The 19,196-nt window shown below is 59.1% G+C and overlaps 1 protein-coding gene across 1 annotated transcript in view; it reads right to left on the bottom strand.

Moving 5' to 3' along the window:
* OBSCN (obscurin, cytoskeletal calmodulin and titin-interacting RhoGEF) overlaps positions 1–7,827 on the bottom strand; it is a 159,170-nt gene extending 151,343 nt beyond the window's left edge. The window contains 5 exon segments of the mRNA XM_058554620.1: positions 345–653; positions 1,384–1,644; positions 2,072–2,341; positions 3,526–4,530; positions 7,747–7,827. Of these exon segments, the coding sequence (XP_058410603.1) occupies positions 345–653; positions 1,384–1,644; positions 2,072–2,341; positions 3,526–4,507 (1,822 nt within the window). The 5' untranslated portion in view covers positions 4,508–4,530; positions 7,747–7,827.
* Between the last annotated feature and the right edge of the window lie 11,369 nt (positions 7,828–19,196).

Below are 19,196 nucleotides of genomic sequence, written 5' to 3'. Positions count from 1 at the left end.
AAATGCCCCCTCTTTCAGGAAGCCCAGCAGGCAGACACGTGGTGACCACAAGACAACGTCAGGCCCAGGATGGTCTGGGGACAAGTTAGAGCTACCCAAGATCCCCTCGAGATCCCACAAATCCCAGGGGGTGGGGAGGGACTCAAATCCTGTCTCGGGTCCCCTCCCCTTCCCACAGAACAGGCTCAAACAGTATCAGTACCTTGGTCCCCCCCCCAAATAGAGGCTCAGTGAGGTCACTGCAGCCTCCGTGGGCTGGGCTGTGCTCCGGGTCTGACTGACGCCACGACTGACGGCCCCGCCATTACCACGTGGCTAGGGGGAACGGAATCTTCCACACTTACCCAAGTGGACCGTTCCAGGGAACTGGAGGTAGGAGCTCTGGCCAAAGCTGTTCACAGCTGACACCCGGAACTGGAAGTCCCCCTCCTCGGCCACACCGCCCACGGTCAGCTCGGGCGTGGCCACCCACTCAGCCTCGTGGCACCGGCTCCAAGTGTAGGCACCAAGTCGCTTTTTCTCTACCAGATAGCCGTCGATGGAGACAGGGCGGTCCCCACAGGGCGGTGGGGACCAGCCAAGGGTCACGGAGCTCTCCGTCCTGGCCTTCACCACCGGGGCCTCAGGGGCATGCAGGGGCAGCTTCCTGGGGGCTTCGGAGAGTACCAGCCAACGTCACCGACTGGGAGCCCCTCCCTGAGCCCTGGGTCCAGCACTGCCCAGAAGGGGGAAGGGCATCCCAGAATCTCCAATCCTCCCAGGGGTGCTGCTCTGGTGGTCTGGAACAGCCACAGCCCAAGGGGGCCCATGATCCCCAGCCCCCGTCCTGTGGTTATTTCCCTGGTGGCAGCAGAAAGGGCACCTGGGCCTCAAGAGCCACCAGGAGCTGTTCACGTGGCCTGGGGATGGATCTCTATCTGTCATCAGGGTTTTGGGGTGGGTAGTGGCTGAGGCAGGGCACAATGACCCTTCTGAAGGTGCTGAGACCTGGTTGTGGGGGGCACTTCCCTGCCCCCAGCAAAGGGCTGACCCTATGGGGGCTGGAGAAAGGAGGGATGTGCCACCCAATCTATGAATTTGACACCAAAGGCCAGAGAAAGGAGACATGATCACACACGATGCCCCCCACCCCCGACACACGCTCTGTTCTAGAACAATCTGCACCTTCTATCTGGTTCGAAAGGTGAAGGGCCACCAAGACTCCTTCACTGCAGGTGCCTGGGGTGACCACAGTGGAGGAGAGAGCCAGCAAACTAGGGGTCCGAGAAGACAGAGCTTGATGGCAGTCACCACCCCCACGGCCCTCCCTGCAGCAGGCTGAGTGCAGCACCTCTGGAGGCAGGAAGAGGCACGTCCCTCGAGGGGCACTCCCCAGGCCCTTACCTGACACGTAGAACTGGGTGGACGTCCAGCAGTTCCCAGCCACGAAGGCCACCTCGCCCACGTCCTCCAGGCTGCACTGGGAGATGGTGAGCGTGTGGCACGTGCCTTCTGCAGTGATGGCCACGCGGCCCCCGGCCACCACCTCTTCCTGGTTCCGCAGCCAGTGGACGGGGCCCTCGGGCCTGGCCAGCTCCACGCAGAACATGGCTGTGTCCCCCACTCGCACCGCTGTCTTCCTCGGGAGCTTTCGGGTGAGGTTGCCTGGGTGTGCAGGGCCGGGGCTGGTCAGACGGGACCTGTGTCCCCGCCTCCCCCTCCTTCCCCTGCCAACCGCCCCACCTCCCCTGTCTCCTGCCCCCCACCTTCTTCCTGTCCCTGTGTCCTGAGTGCCCCGCCCCCTGTGCCCCGCCCCCGTCCCCCTGTGCCCCGCCCCCCGTGCCCCGCTCCTGTCCCCCCGTGCCCCACCCCTGTCCCCTTGTGCCCCGCCCCCGTCTCCTCTGTGCCCCGCCCCCGTCCCCCTGTGCCCCGCCCCCTTGTCCCGCCCCCGTCCCCGTCCGCGTCCCCCTTTGCCCCGCCGCGTCCCCCTGTGCCCCGCCCCCGTCCCCCGTGCCCCGCCCCTGTCCACCGAGTGCTCCCGCCCCTGTCCCTGGAGTGCCCCGCCCCTCACCCCGAGTGCCCTCGCTCGCACCTCGCACCGCCAGCTCGGCCACCGTGCGGCTGCCCTCGGCAGTCTCGCAGATGTACACGGCGTCGTCGTCGGCCGAGACGTTGCGCACCGTCAGCCTGCGCTCCGTGCCCGCCTCCTCGATGCCGTACTTGGCGCTCGCCCGCAGCCGCGTCTCCTCCTTGAACCACGCGGCCTCCGTGGCCGGCAGCGGCACCTCACACTGGAAGGTGGCCGATTCCCTCTCCTGCACCTCCAGGTCCTGCAACCTCTTCTTGAAGGGCACGGCCGGCTCTGCCGGGAGAGGGCGGGTGAGCAGGGCGGGGGCTCGGGGAGGGGGCACAGGGGGCGGGGCAGCAGGGACAGGGGAGGAAGGGGAGTGGGGTGCCGGAGGACAAGGGGAGGGGGACGCAGGGGAGGGGGATACCAAGGCAAGGAGAGTAGGGGGCAGGGGCGGAGCAGGGGCGGGGCAGGGGTGGGAGGGGCTGTGGGCAGGGGGCAGGTGGAAGGAGGGCAGGGGAGGGGACAGAACTTAAAGGAAAGAGCCCTCTCCCCCAAATATGAGGTCTCGAAGAGAACAGGAGAAATGAGGCAGGTGGAGCGGCCCCGCTGACCACTCCCGACGCTGGTCCCGGGTGGGCGGCCTGCGCACGTGGCGAGGCAGCAGGACCAGAAGTCGCCGGCGAAATGGCTAAACTCCCTGAGCGCTGGGTGTGGGACAGGCCCTGCTGCCCTAGCATCCTCCCCAGGCAGGTTTTGCAGGGACCCCCCCGCCAGGAGCGAGGAGCCCTTTCCCGGCAAGAAGCAGGAAACTGAGGCAGGCAGGCAAAGACTGAAGCGTCCTGTGTGAGATCCTACAGCAGGTAAAATGTGTAAGCAGTGGAGGTGGGACTCTGCCCACATCAGGAGGCTGCTCTTAGGAGACAAGAATAAACGGGCCTCCCCAACAAAATCTGATCGTGTTGCCCACACTTGCCCCCGAGTGCCCTGGGAGAGCCCCAGACCCGGACAGGAGCCTGCAAGCTGGCCCAGAACCGCCTTCAGGCTGCATCCTGGAGGGCCCCCCTGCCCTCCCCCAGTCCCGAGGCCTCTGAAGGCACAAGGGTTTGTCCCGGCTCCTGCCCTCCTTCCCCCTCTCCCAGGGACCCCCTTAGCATCCTGAGGGAGGGGTGGAGGGCCCGGGTCACTCTCATTCTGGACAGGGCAAGCTCAGCCACTGGGCACCCCGACCATCTCCCAGGGGAAGGGGCCGCTGGTGACAAAGTGCTTTCTTCTTTATTCGTGTGGATCACAAAGACAGTGGGTCAGGCTGAGGGTGTCCTTGTTGCCCGCATTTTGCGGACCCGGAAAGGCGAGAGCCGCCGAGACCTCCTACTCTGCCATCCCCTACCGGCGACACAGGGCGCTAGCGCTGGGGAGGAGCCTCCGCCCGCACACCCTGCAGCGAGTGCGCGCCGGCCCAGGCGCCCTGAGCTCACCTCGCACGACGACCAGCACGGAGCTGTAGGTCTGGCCCACGAGGTTGGACGCCGTGCAGGTGTAGAGACCGCGGTCCGACTGCTTGCAGAAGAGGATCTTGAGCACGAAGTTCTCCTGCGCGTCCTCGTACACCACGTGTCGCCGGCCCTCGGCCACCAGCTGCCCATCCTTCTTCCACACGGTCTCGGGCTTGGGCTCGCCTGTCACGTAGCAGCTGAGGCGCGCGTGCTTGCCCTCAGTCACAGTGCAGGTGCGCGTGCCAGCGCCAGGCGGTGAGGCTGGGGCGCCCTCGGCGCGCATGGCCTCACGCCGCCGCTGCAGGTGCGCCAGGAGCGCGGCGGTGGAGGCCCCGGGCGGGCCGGCCGCGTCGGCGTCCGCATCCACTGTAAGCGCGGCGTCAGCCCTGGCGGCGCCCAGCGGGTTCTCGGCATGCACGGTGTAGGTGCCGCCGTCGCGCGGCCGCGCGGCCTGGATGCGCAGCGCGCTGGCCTCTCCGCTCGCCTCCACACGCACTCGGGGGGCGTCAGGCGAGCCCAGGCGCCGTCCGTCCTTGGCCCAGCTAACGGCCATAGGCGGCGAGCCGCGCACGCGGCAGCGGAAGGTGGCCTCGGCGCCCTCGCGCACGCGGATGGACGTGGGCCGCAGCAGGAAGTGGGGCGCCTGCTCGGCGCATGCGGCGTCAGCGTCCACCTGCAGACCGACGGCCGCGAAGGCCTCGCCGATGGCATTGCGCGCGCGGCATACGTACTGCCCGCTGTCGCCGAGCGCCAGGTCCAAGATGGTGAGGCGGTACAGGTCGCCGTCCTGGGCCAGGCGGAAACGAGCACCCGCCTCCACTGGCTGCCGGTCCTTCTCCCAACTCACCTGCGGTGTGGGGTTGCCCACGATCTGGCAGCTCAGCGTGGCGTCCTTGCCCACAGACACCACGAAGGCCTTCGGCCGGGTCAGGAAGCGCGGCGCGCCGCTGAATGAGTGATCCATGGTGATGGTGGGGGCGGGGGTGCCTGCGACTGGGTTGAGGGAAGATCATATTGGGCATGGACCCAGGTGCGCGCCAAGCCCCCCACGTTTGGCCCACCCGGCCACCTCGGCCATCCAGTGCCGCCTGGAGAACCCAGCTTAACCCGGGGTGGATGTCTCCATATGGCCCTCTCCCCATTCTGGCCTCATCTCCCCATTGCAGGTAGCATCACCAGAAGGCACAGTGGTCCAGAAGTGCACATTTGTCCCTTTCTGAGCACTTGGGGTCTGCCCCCCCCCAAGAGGGCTCTTCCAAGTGGTGGGAGCATCTCCTCCCTCTCCCCCAGCTCAAGGTCCGGTGGAGCGCCTGTCCCAAACACCACAGGGGCACCAGGCTGGCCCTCACCCCTGTGCAGCGGCTTAGCTGTTGGCCATCAGCCTTCTCACCTGCCAGCCCCTCAGACCTGCCCTCGCCCCCTGTGCCACTCCAGCTGCCTTCGACCATCCTGTTGCCTCCCCACACACTACTGCCTCATGGGGTCTTAAACTCCAATCTGCCTAGTCTCCCCCACTCAAAAAGACCCCTTTTCTGTACTCTGACAGGGCCTGACCATGGGAGGCCCATGGTGGGTGCCTGGCCTATCCCCTCTCTCTAACTATGGCACACCAGCGGTCACTGGTTCTCTGCCTGGCCAGGCTCTCCTCTGAGCCCTCTGCCTGTCGTGTCCCCTCTGCCCCTGCTCTTCCTCCTCTGGGCCACTCCGCCCACCCCAAGCCTCTGGGCTCCACCTCTGGCTGTGTGCCTGGCAGCCCTCCTCCCAGGCAGTGCCCAAGACACGGAGCCCTGTGCACAGGGTCTGTCCTGCCTGCAGCTGCCCTGCGCTGGGGCACACCTCGCCTCTCCTGGGGTCCCCCAACTCCCCTCAACCCCTGAGGGGGGATGCTCATCAATGAGCAGGGAAAGAATGGAAACTGCAGCCAGCTGGGCTCCTCCCAACAACACAAGTGCCCCCAGCCCACCGGCTGCCCGTGCCCCCTCGCCGTGAGCATCTGTCTCCTCTCGAAGGGCACAGTGGGGAGGGGCCGGGCAGCACAGTCAGCAGAGTGCCTGGCGAGGACAGCCAGAGAATCCCCCCAGGAAGAGCCAGGGACCTCCAGGCTGAGAACGGCTGGGCCGGCTAGCCAGGCCCAACCTGGGAGGCTGCGGGTGTCCTGGTCACTCTGCGGTTCTCCGCTATGGCTCCTTCGGCTGGGCACCATCAATGCCAAAGGCCCCAGGCTGACTCTGTCCTCTGCCCAGCCTGGGTTGGCCACTCTGGCCCCCAGCACAGGTGGGTGAGGTGAGACTGGGCCCTGCCTACATGGGTCTCTTTTAAGAACAGCAGGCACAGTGGGCCCCCGGGCCCTAGGCTGGCCCCAAGCACCTTAACTCCCTCCACCCTGGGGCCAGGCCTCCAGCCTGTGGGCTCAGGCTGCCCATCATGGGATAGCGGGGCCTGTGTTCCCAGCCCTCCCGCTCCCAGTCCTGTGATTCAGGACCTAATCTCTTTAGTCCTCCTCCACCCGCCAGGCTCAGCCCAGACCAGCCTGCTGACTCACTGTGCCGTCAGCACCTCTGGCCCCCCCCGCCCCGTCCCCCCCACGGCCTGGCCGGCTCTGGGGACCTGAGCCCTGCCCCCCTGGGCACCCTACTGGGCCTCCACACCCCTCTGTGGAAGGGTCACTTTAACACCAGGTCTCTGGGGACCCTGAGCTCTTTCCAATGCCCCTCCCAAATCACATGGTTGGTCTGTGGGTTCCTTGAAGCAGGACGCAGCATCCTCCCCCTCCACACCCAGTGCAGGTGTGGGAGATGGCTGCTCTGAGCTCGTGTGAGCAGGCACCTGCGGGGACAGGGGGCCACCTGCACAGCTGGGTGGCCTCTGGGGGCCAGGAGGACAGGGAAGGGGAGGGAGCTTTCATCACTGCACGAATTTGGGAGAACTGGCCCCAGCCCTCGGCAGGTGCACAGGCTGCCCCCTGGCCTGGCAAGGGTGGGCAGAGGCTCGGAGATGGTTCTAGGCTGCCGGAGACTGTGCCAAACCCTGTCTCTCTGCCCCACCCTCGATGCAGCAGACCCCATGGGGTCCGAGGGGGCTCACCCAGCCACGACAGCCCCAGAGTCTGCCCCACGGCAGCCCCGCCAGACAAGCTTCCCCACAGGCCGGCAGAGCCGAGGAGCCCGAGGACTCAGGATCCCCCCTCCTTCAGGCCGAGTCTGGGAGGGGACCACCCAAGGCCCCTCTGGGACAGGGACACCTACAGTGGCCTCCTCCCCCCCCCGCCACGTCGGGGTCTGGGCCTGCTGGAGCTACAGCCACGTGGGCAGAAACAGGAGCTCAGTGGGGGAGACTCAGCCAGGACCTCAGCCCCAGCCTCCCAGGAAGGGAAGCCCCTTCCTCCCCCAGATGACCACCCTGGAGCGCGGCTCCCTGTGGACCCCACTCTGGCTCCTCGGTCTCTCGGAGGCCCCTTGGCGCGGGCAGGAGCCTCAGTCCATCTGAGACCCTCCCACCTGGGGTCCTGCCCCCAAGCCAGAAGCCCCGCCCACGCCCCCCACTCTTGCTTTTCCAGAACTCGGCCACCCTCGGGTCCTCAGGGGGCCCTGGGAAGTAGGAAGTGGCTTGCAGCCTGACAGCAGAACCTCAGCCTCCTCCAGCCCCCCACCGTGCCCCTCCTGGAGTCCCATCTCCCTGCCACCCCCTCCACCCGCCCCCCGGTTGCCCCTAGGCCATTCCAGAAAGACTTCCAAGCCAAGGGCAGCCCTGGAGGCTGCGTCTCCCCTCGGACCCCAGGGCCCTGGCTTCCCGCACTCCAGGGGAAATTCTTTCCTGGAGTCAGGTGTCGCTGCCCCTCTGGCTGTCCCCTCCGCTGAGCCAATAGGCCCAAAATAGCCCCAGCTGTCAGCGGGCATCCATCTCAGCAGAGCTGGGGGCAGGGCCGGCCGGACCCCCAGGCAGCCCTCGGAGCGGGGCACCGGGCAAAAAGGTGGATGCATGCACGCCGGACCTCCTACCCCGCGGCTCCCCCCGTCCCGGCAGGAGGGACCAGCTCAGCCCCTCAGTGGACCAGGGGCTGGAATTCAGGCCCCCAAGCCGGGAGCAGCACCGCCTGGCTGGACCCCCAGGACCCTCCATCCCCTAGAGCCATGACCTTCAGCCGAGCGGCCCTCAGGGGACACAGGACGGCCCCCCACCCCTTCCTGCTCTCTGCCTCCTCACCTGTCTCTATGCAGGGCTCCAGGCGGGCACCCAGGCCGGGGCCTCAGACAGTGGGGCAGGGGCAGCCGGGTCTCACCTCCCTCCTGTGGCCCAGGACACAGCAGCCTGCACTCCAGCCGGTCCTCAGACTGGACAGGGACGAAAGGACAGCAACGCTGTCAGCTGGAGAAGGCTGGGCCCGCCCCCCACCCCGCCCCCACGGCTCCTGCCGGCCCAGCCCAGCTCCAAAATAGCCTGGTGTCAGTGCCCAGGATTAGGTTTCAGCCCTGGCCCCAGTAAGGCAAAGGGCAGAGGCTCAGGGCCGCTGGGGGAGGGGGAGGCCTGTGTCCAGCGATGACGTGGGCAGGGCGGAGACCCCAGCTGGTCAGGACCCCTCCCCAGACCAGCATCCTGGAGTGCAGGGTGGGAAGTAGCCCGGGAAACCCGGGACCACCTAGAGGTGACCCAGAATACCCCCAGGGGACCAGGACCACCCCAAAAGAACCAGCCACCTGACAGTCCTGCAGCCTTGGTGGAGGCGGGCAGCCAGGAGCCTACCGCAGGTGCCTGGGGTCAGCCTGCTCCACCCTGACCACCTATGACCCAGGTGGGTCCTTTATCCCTGGTTCCCCCTGCAGCCCCTGGCCTGGCTTGGTATCTGTGGCACTTTAAATGGGAGTGGAGGGTCCCTGAGACTCCGGCCTGGGACCGTCACTGTCCAGGGACCCGGCCCCGGGGCTGGGTAGGCAGGATGCTGCTTCATGCCCCAGGAGGACTGCCCCAGCCCAGGGACAAGCATGGACAGGACACCAGGCCCACCCAGGGGGCCTACCCAGGAGCCACAGGGGCTGCCGGGTAGTAGTACTGGGGCCTCTCCCAGGAAAGGGCCAACCCCCCGTCCCCAGGGGCCCAGGTCTGAAAGAGGTGCCCTCTCTGCAGAGGCCCCAATCTGAGGGCAGGAGCCAGGGCCCACGGCATGCCCCCAGGACCTGTGTGACCCTAGGGGCTCTCCTGCAAGTGTGTCCACTGGCTGACCCCCACCAAAGTGGAGTGCTGCTCTGCACCCCAGCTTCACCCTCACCCCTGAGCCAGCACCAGGGCGTCTGGCACCCCCAGCCCAGAGTCCAACCCCTCCCCTCACCCCACCTACACCCTCTGCACCCAGGCCTGTATCCACCGGGGAAACCAAGGCTCTGAGCACAGACCAGAATCCCAGGTAGCCACTGTCTTAGCTCGGGCTGCAGGACTCTGAGGTAGCCGGTCCCCTGGGGGTCAGCCCTGGATCCCCTGGGAGGTGCCAATGTCTGAGTCACCTCAGCCACCGTAACAAATACCACAGACTGGGGGCTTAAACGCAGACGTATATTGTTCACAGTTCTGGAGGCTGCAAGTCCCAGATGAAGGTGTCGGCAGTTTCTGTGTCTGCTGAGAGCTGTCTGTTCACAGACGGCCACCTTCATGGTGCCCTCACCCAGTGGAGAGAGCTCTGTGTCCTCTCTTCTTATAAGGACACTGACCCACCAGGGGGCCCCACCCTCCTCACCTCCCACAGGCCCCAGCTCAGCACCTCACACTGGGGGTCAGGGATTCTGGGCGGACCTGACCATCGGGCCTGTCGCACCCACTGAGGAAGAGAACACTGGAAGGAGAGCCCAGCCCCTGGGAGTCGGGCAGGGGACCCACAGCTGGTGCACATGCGTGGGCCACGTGTGTGTGTGTATGCATCTGTGCCTGCTGCACACCCACCTGGGGCCGGGCTGTGGGAGGCCCGAGGGGACGTCCACGCTAGCCGGCTCCCTACAGGACGCCCTGGTGGAAGTGAGGCCCAAACGCCCTCTCTCACCTGACTGTTGGCTCCAACAGAGGCAGCGAGGCCGAGCAGAGTGAGGGCGAAGGCAGAGAGGCTCAAGGAGGCTGCGCCATGGCCCCACCGGCCCAGCCCCACCCCGGGCCCGCTGGCCCCTGGCCACCCTCACCGCCACTTCCCCTCCGGTGGCCCCGAGCACCACGGCCCACCCACCAGCTCGTCTGGAGGGTCTCTGCCTTTTCCTCCTTATCGTCTCACCACCTGTCTGTGCAAGACAGCAGGACACTCGTCCTACAGGGAGCCCCGGGGCCCCTGGTGCCGGTCAGGCCAGCAGAGGGCGTTCCCGCTGGATCCTCTGCAGAGAGAACTTCCGCCCCACTCCCACCCCCCCACCCTGTCTGGACGCTCAGGGGCCAAGCTGTGTAAGAGCTGAGGGAGAATCCTCGCTGCCATGACCATTTTCACAGGGAGGCCAGGGCCCCTGACCTCCTGGGAGATGCAGTCACAGCAGGTGTGACTCCAGGTTAAACACACATCCCATCCTCTCCGTCCTCCACCCTCCATCCTCGCCCTCCTCCTCCCCCCATCCTCCTCCCCTGTCCCCCACCCTCCATCCTCGCCTCCTCCTCCCCCCATCCTCCTCCCTGTCCCGCACCCTCCATCCTCGCCCTCCTCCTCCCCCCATCCTCCTCCCTGTCACCCACCCTCCATCCTTGCCCTCCTCCTCCCCCCATCCTCTTCCCTGTCCTGCACCCTCCATCCTCGCCCTCCTCCTCCCCCCGTCCTCCTCCCCTGTCCTCCTCCCTGTCCCGCACCCTCCATCCTCGCCCTCCTCCTCCTCACCCATCCTCCTCCCCTGTCCCCCACCCTCCATCCTCGCCCTCCTCCTCCCCCATCCTCCTCCCTGTCCCGCACCCTCCATCCTCGCCCTCCTCCTCCCTGTCCTCCACCCTCCATCCTCGCCCTCCTCCTCCTCACCCATCCTCCTCCCCTGTCCCCCACCCTCCATCCTCGCCCTCCTCCTCCCCTGTCCTCCTCCCTGTCCTCCATCCTTCTCCCGGCCTTGGCCACCCTAGGAGCCGCCTTACTCTGTCTGCCTGGGATGCATCTCTGATCGCCCACTGAGGCCCACGGCCCAGGACATCACTGAGCCCTCGCAGGACGTCAGCTCCCCTGAGTGTTTCCCATCCTGGAGGAGAGTTCCCGGTGCTCTAACCACTGGTGTTTTTTGACTGTCCACACTGCCGCTGCACCCCGTGGAATGTGACGTCCACCTTCATGGGCCATGGCAGGGACAGAAGCCCCTCACCCACCTGGTCGTCGTGCAGTGAGCGTCTGTCCATCTGGGGAGACTCTTGTGCTTCCAGGGTCCCGGGGCCCTGACCGCTCTCTCCACCAGGCAGAGACCCTCAGACCAACCCTCCCATGAGTAGAGAAGTGGATGCAAAGCCACGTGATCGTGTACAAGTCCTGTGAGCCTGCAGTTTCCTGGCATTTGTAAAGATGAAGTTGTGTATTCTGAGGGAAAAGAGGGTTTTGATTCCCTTCTGAGCATTTCAAAGGGAGGATATTTATGATGCTCCACCAGCTTGTTGCAGATGTAGCAAATGCCGCTCCCATAAAGAAAACAAGATGCGTGTTAACACTTGCCAGGGTTCCATGTCAATATCTTATTGGATCTCAAAAATGGTGTTTTTCCTTTTCCAGCAGAGGGACCTGAGGCTCAGAGAAGTTAGAACGATTTGCTTAAGTTTACACAACTGACAGTGCTTAACCGAGCCTCTCCTGAGAATAAATGACAAACAGCCGTAAGACCAGGGAGAATGACAACTCAGTGCATCATCACAGCCTGCACGACATCCTGGACTGAAAGGGGACAATAATGGGAAAACTGGGCAATACAAATGAAGTCTGGAGTTCAGTTTTGAAAAAGTATGTAAGTGGTTAAAAATCCCTGGGGGGACACAAAGGCAAAATGTCTGAAGACAGCAGACCAGATGAGACTCCTGCACTTGTGCAAGTGGATGGAAGGGTTTCTAACCACACTGTTGCTTTAATAAAGAAAATTAGGAAAAAACCTAAGTGCCCACAGATATTTTAAAGGATGAAGAAATGACTGTGTCACTGGGCAGTGAGTGTTACAATGAATCGGAATTCTATCCACAGAGTTAACTCTAAAAAACATCGTGTCAGTCAGTCAAGTCAGTGATCAAATGAAAAACAACAACCCGAAGTCAGGGCTCCTGTTCCCGGCCCCTCTGATTCCCGGTGCCCCCACCACCTCCCGCAGCTGCAGAGGCTCAGCCTCAGCAGGACGCCAAGGGGAGGCAGGTGTGGGGCCTGAGAGGCACTGAGGCCGGAGCTCAGGGAGGAAGGAAGAATGTGCCAGAAGGACAAGGAAGGAGGCCTTGCCGGGCAGGACAGACTGGCTGAGGACGGCAGGGCTGCAGAGGCCCCTAGGGTCCTGGCATCTGCCTGCAGGGCCTTCGGTACCCCGTGCTCAGAAGTGCAGACCCCAAACACAGCCCAGGACGTCCTCCCCAGGGCAGAGCTGGAAGGGGGCCCTCGGCCAGGCAGTGAAGGCCCAGGAGGAGGGGAGGGACCCGAGGGACATCCTGGGCTGACCACCGACTACCAGTGATGCAGGCAGCGGGAGAGCGAGTGGCCTGACCTGGCTCTGACTGGGTGACAGCCTCACCCACCAGGTGGCAGTGGGGGCACTGAGAAAGGGGAGCTGGCTCTGGGAGTGCTGCGCTGGACAGGCCTCTGGGAGGAGGTGTCGTGGGCCCTGGGTGCAGGGAGAGCTGGGGCCATAGGGACAACGCGGGAGCCCAGGGGTCATGCACGCCCAGAGGATGGAGACCCAATGGGGGGTTTACCAGCACCCCGCTTGTCTCCCCGTCTGCATGGCAGCCGTCTCCTCTTGGATGTGAGCCCACGCCCCACCCAGGATGGGAGTTGTCCCCCACAGTGTGGACCTGGGGTAGTGTGAGTCCATCTCCAGGCCTGAGCTCAGGGTCCCCACCAGGACCACAGCAAGCCCCAAGGTGGGCTGTTTTCTCCAGTCCAGAACCCCCAACTCCCAGGGGTCAGTCACACCTGGGGAACACCACAGGGGAGGCTGCCATGGAAATTAATAAAGAAACCTCAACTAAACTGGGCTGGACGGCCTGCAAGGGGCGCTCTCACCCCCATCACACACTGTCAATGACACCAAACAGGAAGAGACAAAGGCTTCAGGAAGTACAACCATTTTACTACTGAAGGAAGATTTCTCTCCTGGCCCAGCAACAGCCCAGCCAATGAGAAATGACACAGCTCAGCCAATGAGAAATGCCACAGCCCAGTGCATCAGAAATGCTGCAGCCCAGCCAATGAGTAATGTCACAGCCCAGCCAATCAGAAACTCCGCAACCCAGCCAATCATAAATGCCACTCTCAGCCCATGCGAAATGCCGCAGCCCAGCCTATCAGAAATGCCACAGCCCAGCCAATGAGAAATGCTACCGCCCAGCTGATGAGAAACACTGCAGCTCAGCCAATCAGAAACACCACCACTCAGCCAATCAGAAATGCCGCAGCTCAGCCAATCAGCAATGCCACAGCTCACCCAATGAGAAACGCCCCAGCCCAGTCAATCAGGAATGCCACAGCTCAGCCAATCAGGAATGCCACAGCTCAGCCAATAAGAAATGCCATGGGCCAGCCTATCAGAAACACCACGACTCAGCCAATGAGAAATGCTGCAGCCCAGCCAATCAGAAATGCTCCAGCTCAGCCAATGAGAAACACAGCAGCTCAGCCAATGAGAAGCTGCCATCCTGAACTGTTACTTTCATTTACACCAGCACGTTCTTACTCCCCCTTTTTCTCTATAAAAGCGGGTCCCCTCCTTTGTTTGCTGGATTTGCCTATGGTCCGGCATAGCATGCACATCCCAAGTTGTAATTCTTTTGGCTATTTCCTGATAAACTCATTTTGAGATAAAATAACAGACAAATTTGCTTAAGCTGACACTGCAAAACCCAAGAGATGCGACAAGTGCTACTTTAAGGAGGCTGTGGCAACATTGTACCATGTGCAAGAAATGGTGAGGCTGGAACTTGATGCGGAAAGAACGCCACAACAGAGACTGCAGTCGTTTGGAATATGAGGCCCTTGGTTTCCTCAGAACAGCCGCAAGGTTGTCTTGTGACAGACGTCCTCCCAAGATGTTAGGAGAAAGGAGAAAAAATGAAAACGAACCTCGCTCCAACATCAGTTACAAGCATGGTCTGTGTGGCTCAGACCGGCTTTCAGTGGAGAATCCTCGAGCATACCTGGGAGTAAATACCTGCCCCAGGGAGGAAGGGACCCTGCGGCCACTGCTGCCCACGTTCCACTGTCAGAAACCACAAAAGGACTGAGAGAAACATCCAGAAAACTCTCAGTAAACTGCTAACTGCAGTTATCATTAGAAATGGGGGGGTAACTTGACATACTTGTATATTATTTGAATTCTGAACACAGATCACATACTTCTTTTGTCAACCTTAAAAATAAAACAGCCAGTTATTTTACCAGCAAAATGAGTTTATACAGGAATAACCAAAGAATTGCAATTTGAGAAGTGCGTGCTATGACAGACCACAGACAAATCCACCAAACAAGGGAAAGGAACGTCATTTTATAGGGAAAAAGGAGGAAATTGGGAGGCGTTGTTTTGAACAGAAGTCCATTGGAGAAAAGCAGGAGTTCAGGGTGGTGATGGTTTCTCACGGGCTGAGTTGTTGGGGTTGTTTGGGATGCAGTGTACATTTCTTCCTATAATTGACTGTCTTTCCTGTTGACTTCTTTCTGTTGGGGTCTGTAATAGACCTCGAACAGTACTGCACGGGAGCTCCCTTTCTGACCTCCTGACCCTGTTTTAAATGAGGTTTTCCTTTATTAATTTTCACACTTTGCAAGAAAGAGAAGTGAAAGACAAAATTTGTTCCAAGAAAACGGAGTGGCCATGGGAGCTTCCTGGGGTCAGGGAGCTCATGGTCAGGTACTGGGCAGCTGGGTTGCTGAAACAGTCAAGGGCCTGTGGCATAACAAGAAATATGCATCTGGCCTTTGTCCCCGGTTCCTGACACTGAGCTCCTGAATCCCTTAGAATTTCCTGGGTGACAGGAGCGTCTTTTGTTCTGATGAGGTGATTCTTGGTCGCCCCTAGACAGCTTCAGGATGGGGACTGGTCACCAGAAAGGCCAAGCCTTATTAAGAAGCTTGGAACTTTCAGCTCCACCCCCCATCCTCCAGAGAGGAGAGAGAGGCTGGAGATGGAGTTAATGATGATCATGGCTACGTGATGAAGCCTTCATAAAATCCCAATAGTATGGGGTTTGGGAGGCTTCTGGATTGGTGAACATGTCCACACCAGGAGGGTGATGCACCCCAACTCCACGGGGACAGAAGCTCCTGCACTCGGGACCCTTCTGGACCTCGCCACACGTGCTTCTTCATCTGGCTGTTTACCACATCCTTTATTATATAATAAACCAGTAAATGTAAGTGTTTCCCTGAGTTCTGTGAGCGGTTCTAGCAGATTATCAAACCCAAGGAGGGCGTCATGGGAGCCCTGATTTACAGCCTGTCAGTCAGAAGTACAGGAGGCCTGAAGTGGGGGCAGTCTTGTGGGCCTGAGCCCTTAACCTGTGGGATTTGACACTATGCCCAGGTAAACCAAGTCAGAATTGAGTTAAATTGTTGGACACCCAGCTGGTATCTGCCAAGAATGGGAGAATTGGTTGCCATTGTTGGAAAACACCCCAGGACCCATCTGTTCTAAAACCTTAAGGGGCATTGTAATTGTAACAGAAAACTTTACTGAGGATACACTTAACACTTGTGGGGGAAAAAAACCATAAGGAATAAAGATACATGAATTGATCCTGTCACCTGCACACACACAGCCATCCTGTATAGCCATTTAAAAATTCAAGTCAGTATTTCACGTTTTAATTCTGTTAACATCCTGATAAATTGCTACCATTACCACCCAACATGGGGCCTTCTGCTAGCCACAAAACATGCCAATAGCCAAGAGGCAAGATGGTAGGAGAAAAGGACTTTTTTTATTACAGCTTGCTAGCAAGAGGGAAGATGGCCGACTAATGTCTAAAAAAATCATCTTAAGGGGGCACAAAGTCTTACAGCAGTTATATAGGCTGGTGGGTTATAGGGGAGGGGTTAGGAATGCTGAGCTTCTGGTGTCACAGACTGGGAGTGCCACACAAGATCTTTCAGTTTTCATTGATAATGGCTATCAGCATAGACTCTGTTCGCCGTCATCGCGTTCCTAAGGAACTCAAAAGAACAAAGTTATCATCTTTTCACAGCTGGGAGGTACATGAACAAGCAGGGGTGGTAAAATCAATAGAGCAGGTAGATCTCCTGGAGGGTGCAGATCCAGCTGGGTTAGTTTGCCAGAGGTCATTCAAAGTTACAATAGGGCTTCTTTTCTACAACATGGCTTCCCTCATGTCAACCTTGTCTTGAGCCGGTATCACTACTATACAATAGAATCTTATAAATGCTGAACATTTAAATTAAATAGCTATTTTGCTTTGCAAAACATCAGTCACCTGCAGAAATTACCTGGTGCAAAGAGGTTCTACCTGGGCCCTGGTATCACTGGGGGAATTCTTCTCTTGCCTTTGAAAAGACTTTGCAACAAAGACCAAAGAGCAATCACATATTTTCACAGAGAGTCCTTGGGGGGGGGGTGTGCATTGGCATCCACAGGTGCGTCAAACATCGTCAAGGGTGGGATGAGGCAGATGTTTCTCCAGAACGAGTCTGCGCCTCAGGGGCTTCACACAGAGAAGCTTCCCTTGTGTTTCATCCTTCCTTCCCCATGTTATTCACATCAACACAAAGGAATCCAACGGCCAGGCTGCAGAGTTTTTAAGCTCCTCCCAGGCGACCCCAACGCATTCATGGCTGACCCACAGGCGTCAGCCTTAGTTTATATACAAGGTAGAAACGTCACCGCCAAACAGGGAGTCCTCTACTCGCCGCAAAGACCAAGCCAACAGTCCAGAGGCGAGGTGGTAGGAGAGAAAAGGTCTTTTATTATTACAGCTTGCTAGCAAGGGGTAAGATGGCGGACTCATGTCCAAAAGAACCGTCTTAAAACTACAAACTTTTGAAGCAGTTATATAGGGCAAAGGGGCTGAAAGAATGGGGGTCTCGGAATGCGACGACCTGGTGTTGTAGTCCTTGAGATGCTGGGTCATCCCTTTTCCTCGTCACCAGTGACGGATACCAGCAGAGGGCTCCTTCCTGGAGGTCTTTACATTCCTGAGAAAACTTAAAGAACAAAGTTACTGCCTTATCACAATAGGGAGGTCTATATATATATATGCCAAGGTCAAGAAAGTAGCAGAGCAGGCATTTTGCTTACAAGCAGGTGTGGACTACGTGCAAACTAAAGCATTGCTGACTCAGAAAGAGGGGTCTTGTGGATCAGGGTCATTTACAGCTCCAACATGGTTCCCTTCTACAAGGTGGCTTCCCTTATGCTAACTTATGCTAACCTGTGATTACATATCTATCATAGCTATTTAAACAGCGCTAACAGAAAGAGCCCACTTCCAGGATGGCAGAGAGCTCTGCAGACCCACTCCACAGCAAAATGGGCAAAACTGGGGAAAGCTAATTAAAAAAACCAAACAGTTATAATCTCTGGAAATTGTCCCCCGTCCACACAGCAAATGAAGAGCCATTGATTCAAGAAAATCTACTAAAACTTGGTAAGAACAGGGAGAATCTGGGGCACTTTGCCGACCCCACCTATGCTTGACAGAGCTCCCCTCGGGGTGGGTGTGTCCAAGACTACCAGGTTCCCTCTCCCCTCGCTCCCAGCTCCCAACGAGAGGTGTGGAATCTCACCAAGGGGGCAGGCCAACAACACTTCTCATCCCCAACTCCAGGTCAAAGAGGCTAATTTCCCAGTGAGTGTGGCCGAGAGTCTGGGGGTGCCCTTCCTCCCCACCCAGCACCCACCCCTGGATGAGGCTCTACTCCATCCCTGGGGCCCCGGGTGCCCCCCCCAGCTCACTACCAGAGCAGAGGTTCCAGCCCAGGAGAAGCCAACCAGGAAGAGTAGGCTGCCGCCTCCCAGAGCATCAGCTCACAGATCTGCCCAGAGGCTCCAAAGCCCTCCCCAGAGGACACAAGGGTTCCTGAAAAAGAGAGAAAGAAAGTTCAGGCCTAAGGCTGCTCTTGAAAACAATAGCTCCTCTTAATTAAGAGCAACAAGCTAAACCGTAGTTCATCAGAGAGAACCATGGAAAGAGACAGCTCAGAAGAAGCTCCTGGGGTTGGAACAAACCTCAGAGACTGGACTCGAGACTTACCCCTGACCAGGAGACTGCGGAGCAGTTTATGCCCCAGGGCATTGTTGAAAACAGCAGGCCAGTCAGCCAGCAATTAGTGCAGCCCAGCCAGCTGGGTGTGATATCAGCAGAGACAGACAGCTTAACGGAGGGGTCAGGAGAGAGACTGTCAGAGAGCACCCCGACATCCCCGCATCTGGCGGACGGCTCCAGCTCAAGCTGCATCCTCTGTGCAGCGACACCAAAGGCTTCACGCTGCAGGGGACAGAGACCTCACTGAAATAGTCACCAAGCACAGAAATACACAAGCAACTGCAAAAACAAGCCTGGAGAAGGAGGAGGGGAATCAGTATCCAGAGTTGATGCAATATATGACCTAAAACATCCAGTTTTCAACAACAAAAAAATTATGAGACAAGCAAAGAACAGGCAAGTGAGCCAGACACAGGAAAGAAGAGAGCAGGAAACAGAAAATTCTCTCTGGCACGGCCTGGATGTTGGACTTAGCGGACAAAGCTTCACGGCAGCCATCTAACTGTTCCAGGAACTTCAGGAAACCATAGGAAAGGAAAGGAAGGGGTCCCAATGATGTCTCATCAAACAGAACAGCGATAAAGACACAGAAATTATAAAATGAAATATCCACTGAAGGGGCTCAGTGGCAGAAAAAGAATCCATGAACTTCAGGGTAGATCAATGGGGATTATGCAACCCAAGAACAGAGAGAACAAAGATGAAGAGAAGTGGGCAATCTCAGAACAGCGGGACACCCTTACGTGCACCAATATACGCATGAAAAAAGCACGTCGTCTCGCACGAGGGAGCCCAACCTAACCGACAGCTTATTTCTCTGGGAAACAACAGAAGACACAAGGCAGCGGAGCAGAGCACGGACTCCTGGGTAAATCCTTCCTGTCAGCACAACAGGCCGAATCAGCCAAAAGGATCTTTAAAACGCTGAATCAGAACATTAAAATAAATGCAACATGCTTGAAATTATGTTACTGTTATTCAGATTAGTAACTATTAGTAAAACTGATTTCAAGTCCTGGGCGATGCTTTAAACCGCCTGCTGGTTTGCAATGCTATCGATTAAATTTGGGAATTCTCTCCTCTGTCCTCGAGGTGTCCTCATGGTGTTCAAGAGGAATTCAGTTGTGATGACTAATTGGGGTGAAAATCCGAAAGTGACCTCGTAATTTGATAGAGTGTTTCAGGAAGCAGAGCTAGTATAAGAATTTAAACAACTTAAACACAAGGATTTTGATAATCTACCCTACGTCCACTAAAACAAGTGCCAG

Source organism: Diceros bicornis, chromosome 1, assembly GCF_020826845.1.
Source record: "Diceros bicornis minor isolate mBicDic1 chromosome 1, mDicBic1.mat.cur, whole genome shotgun sequence".
Lineage (NCBI taxonomy): Eukaryota > Metazoa > Chordata > Mammalia > Perissodactyla > Rhinocerotidae > Diceros > Diceros bicornis.
This window is presented reverse-complemented; position numbering and strand designations above follow the sequence as displayed.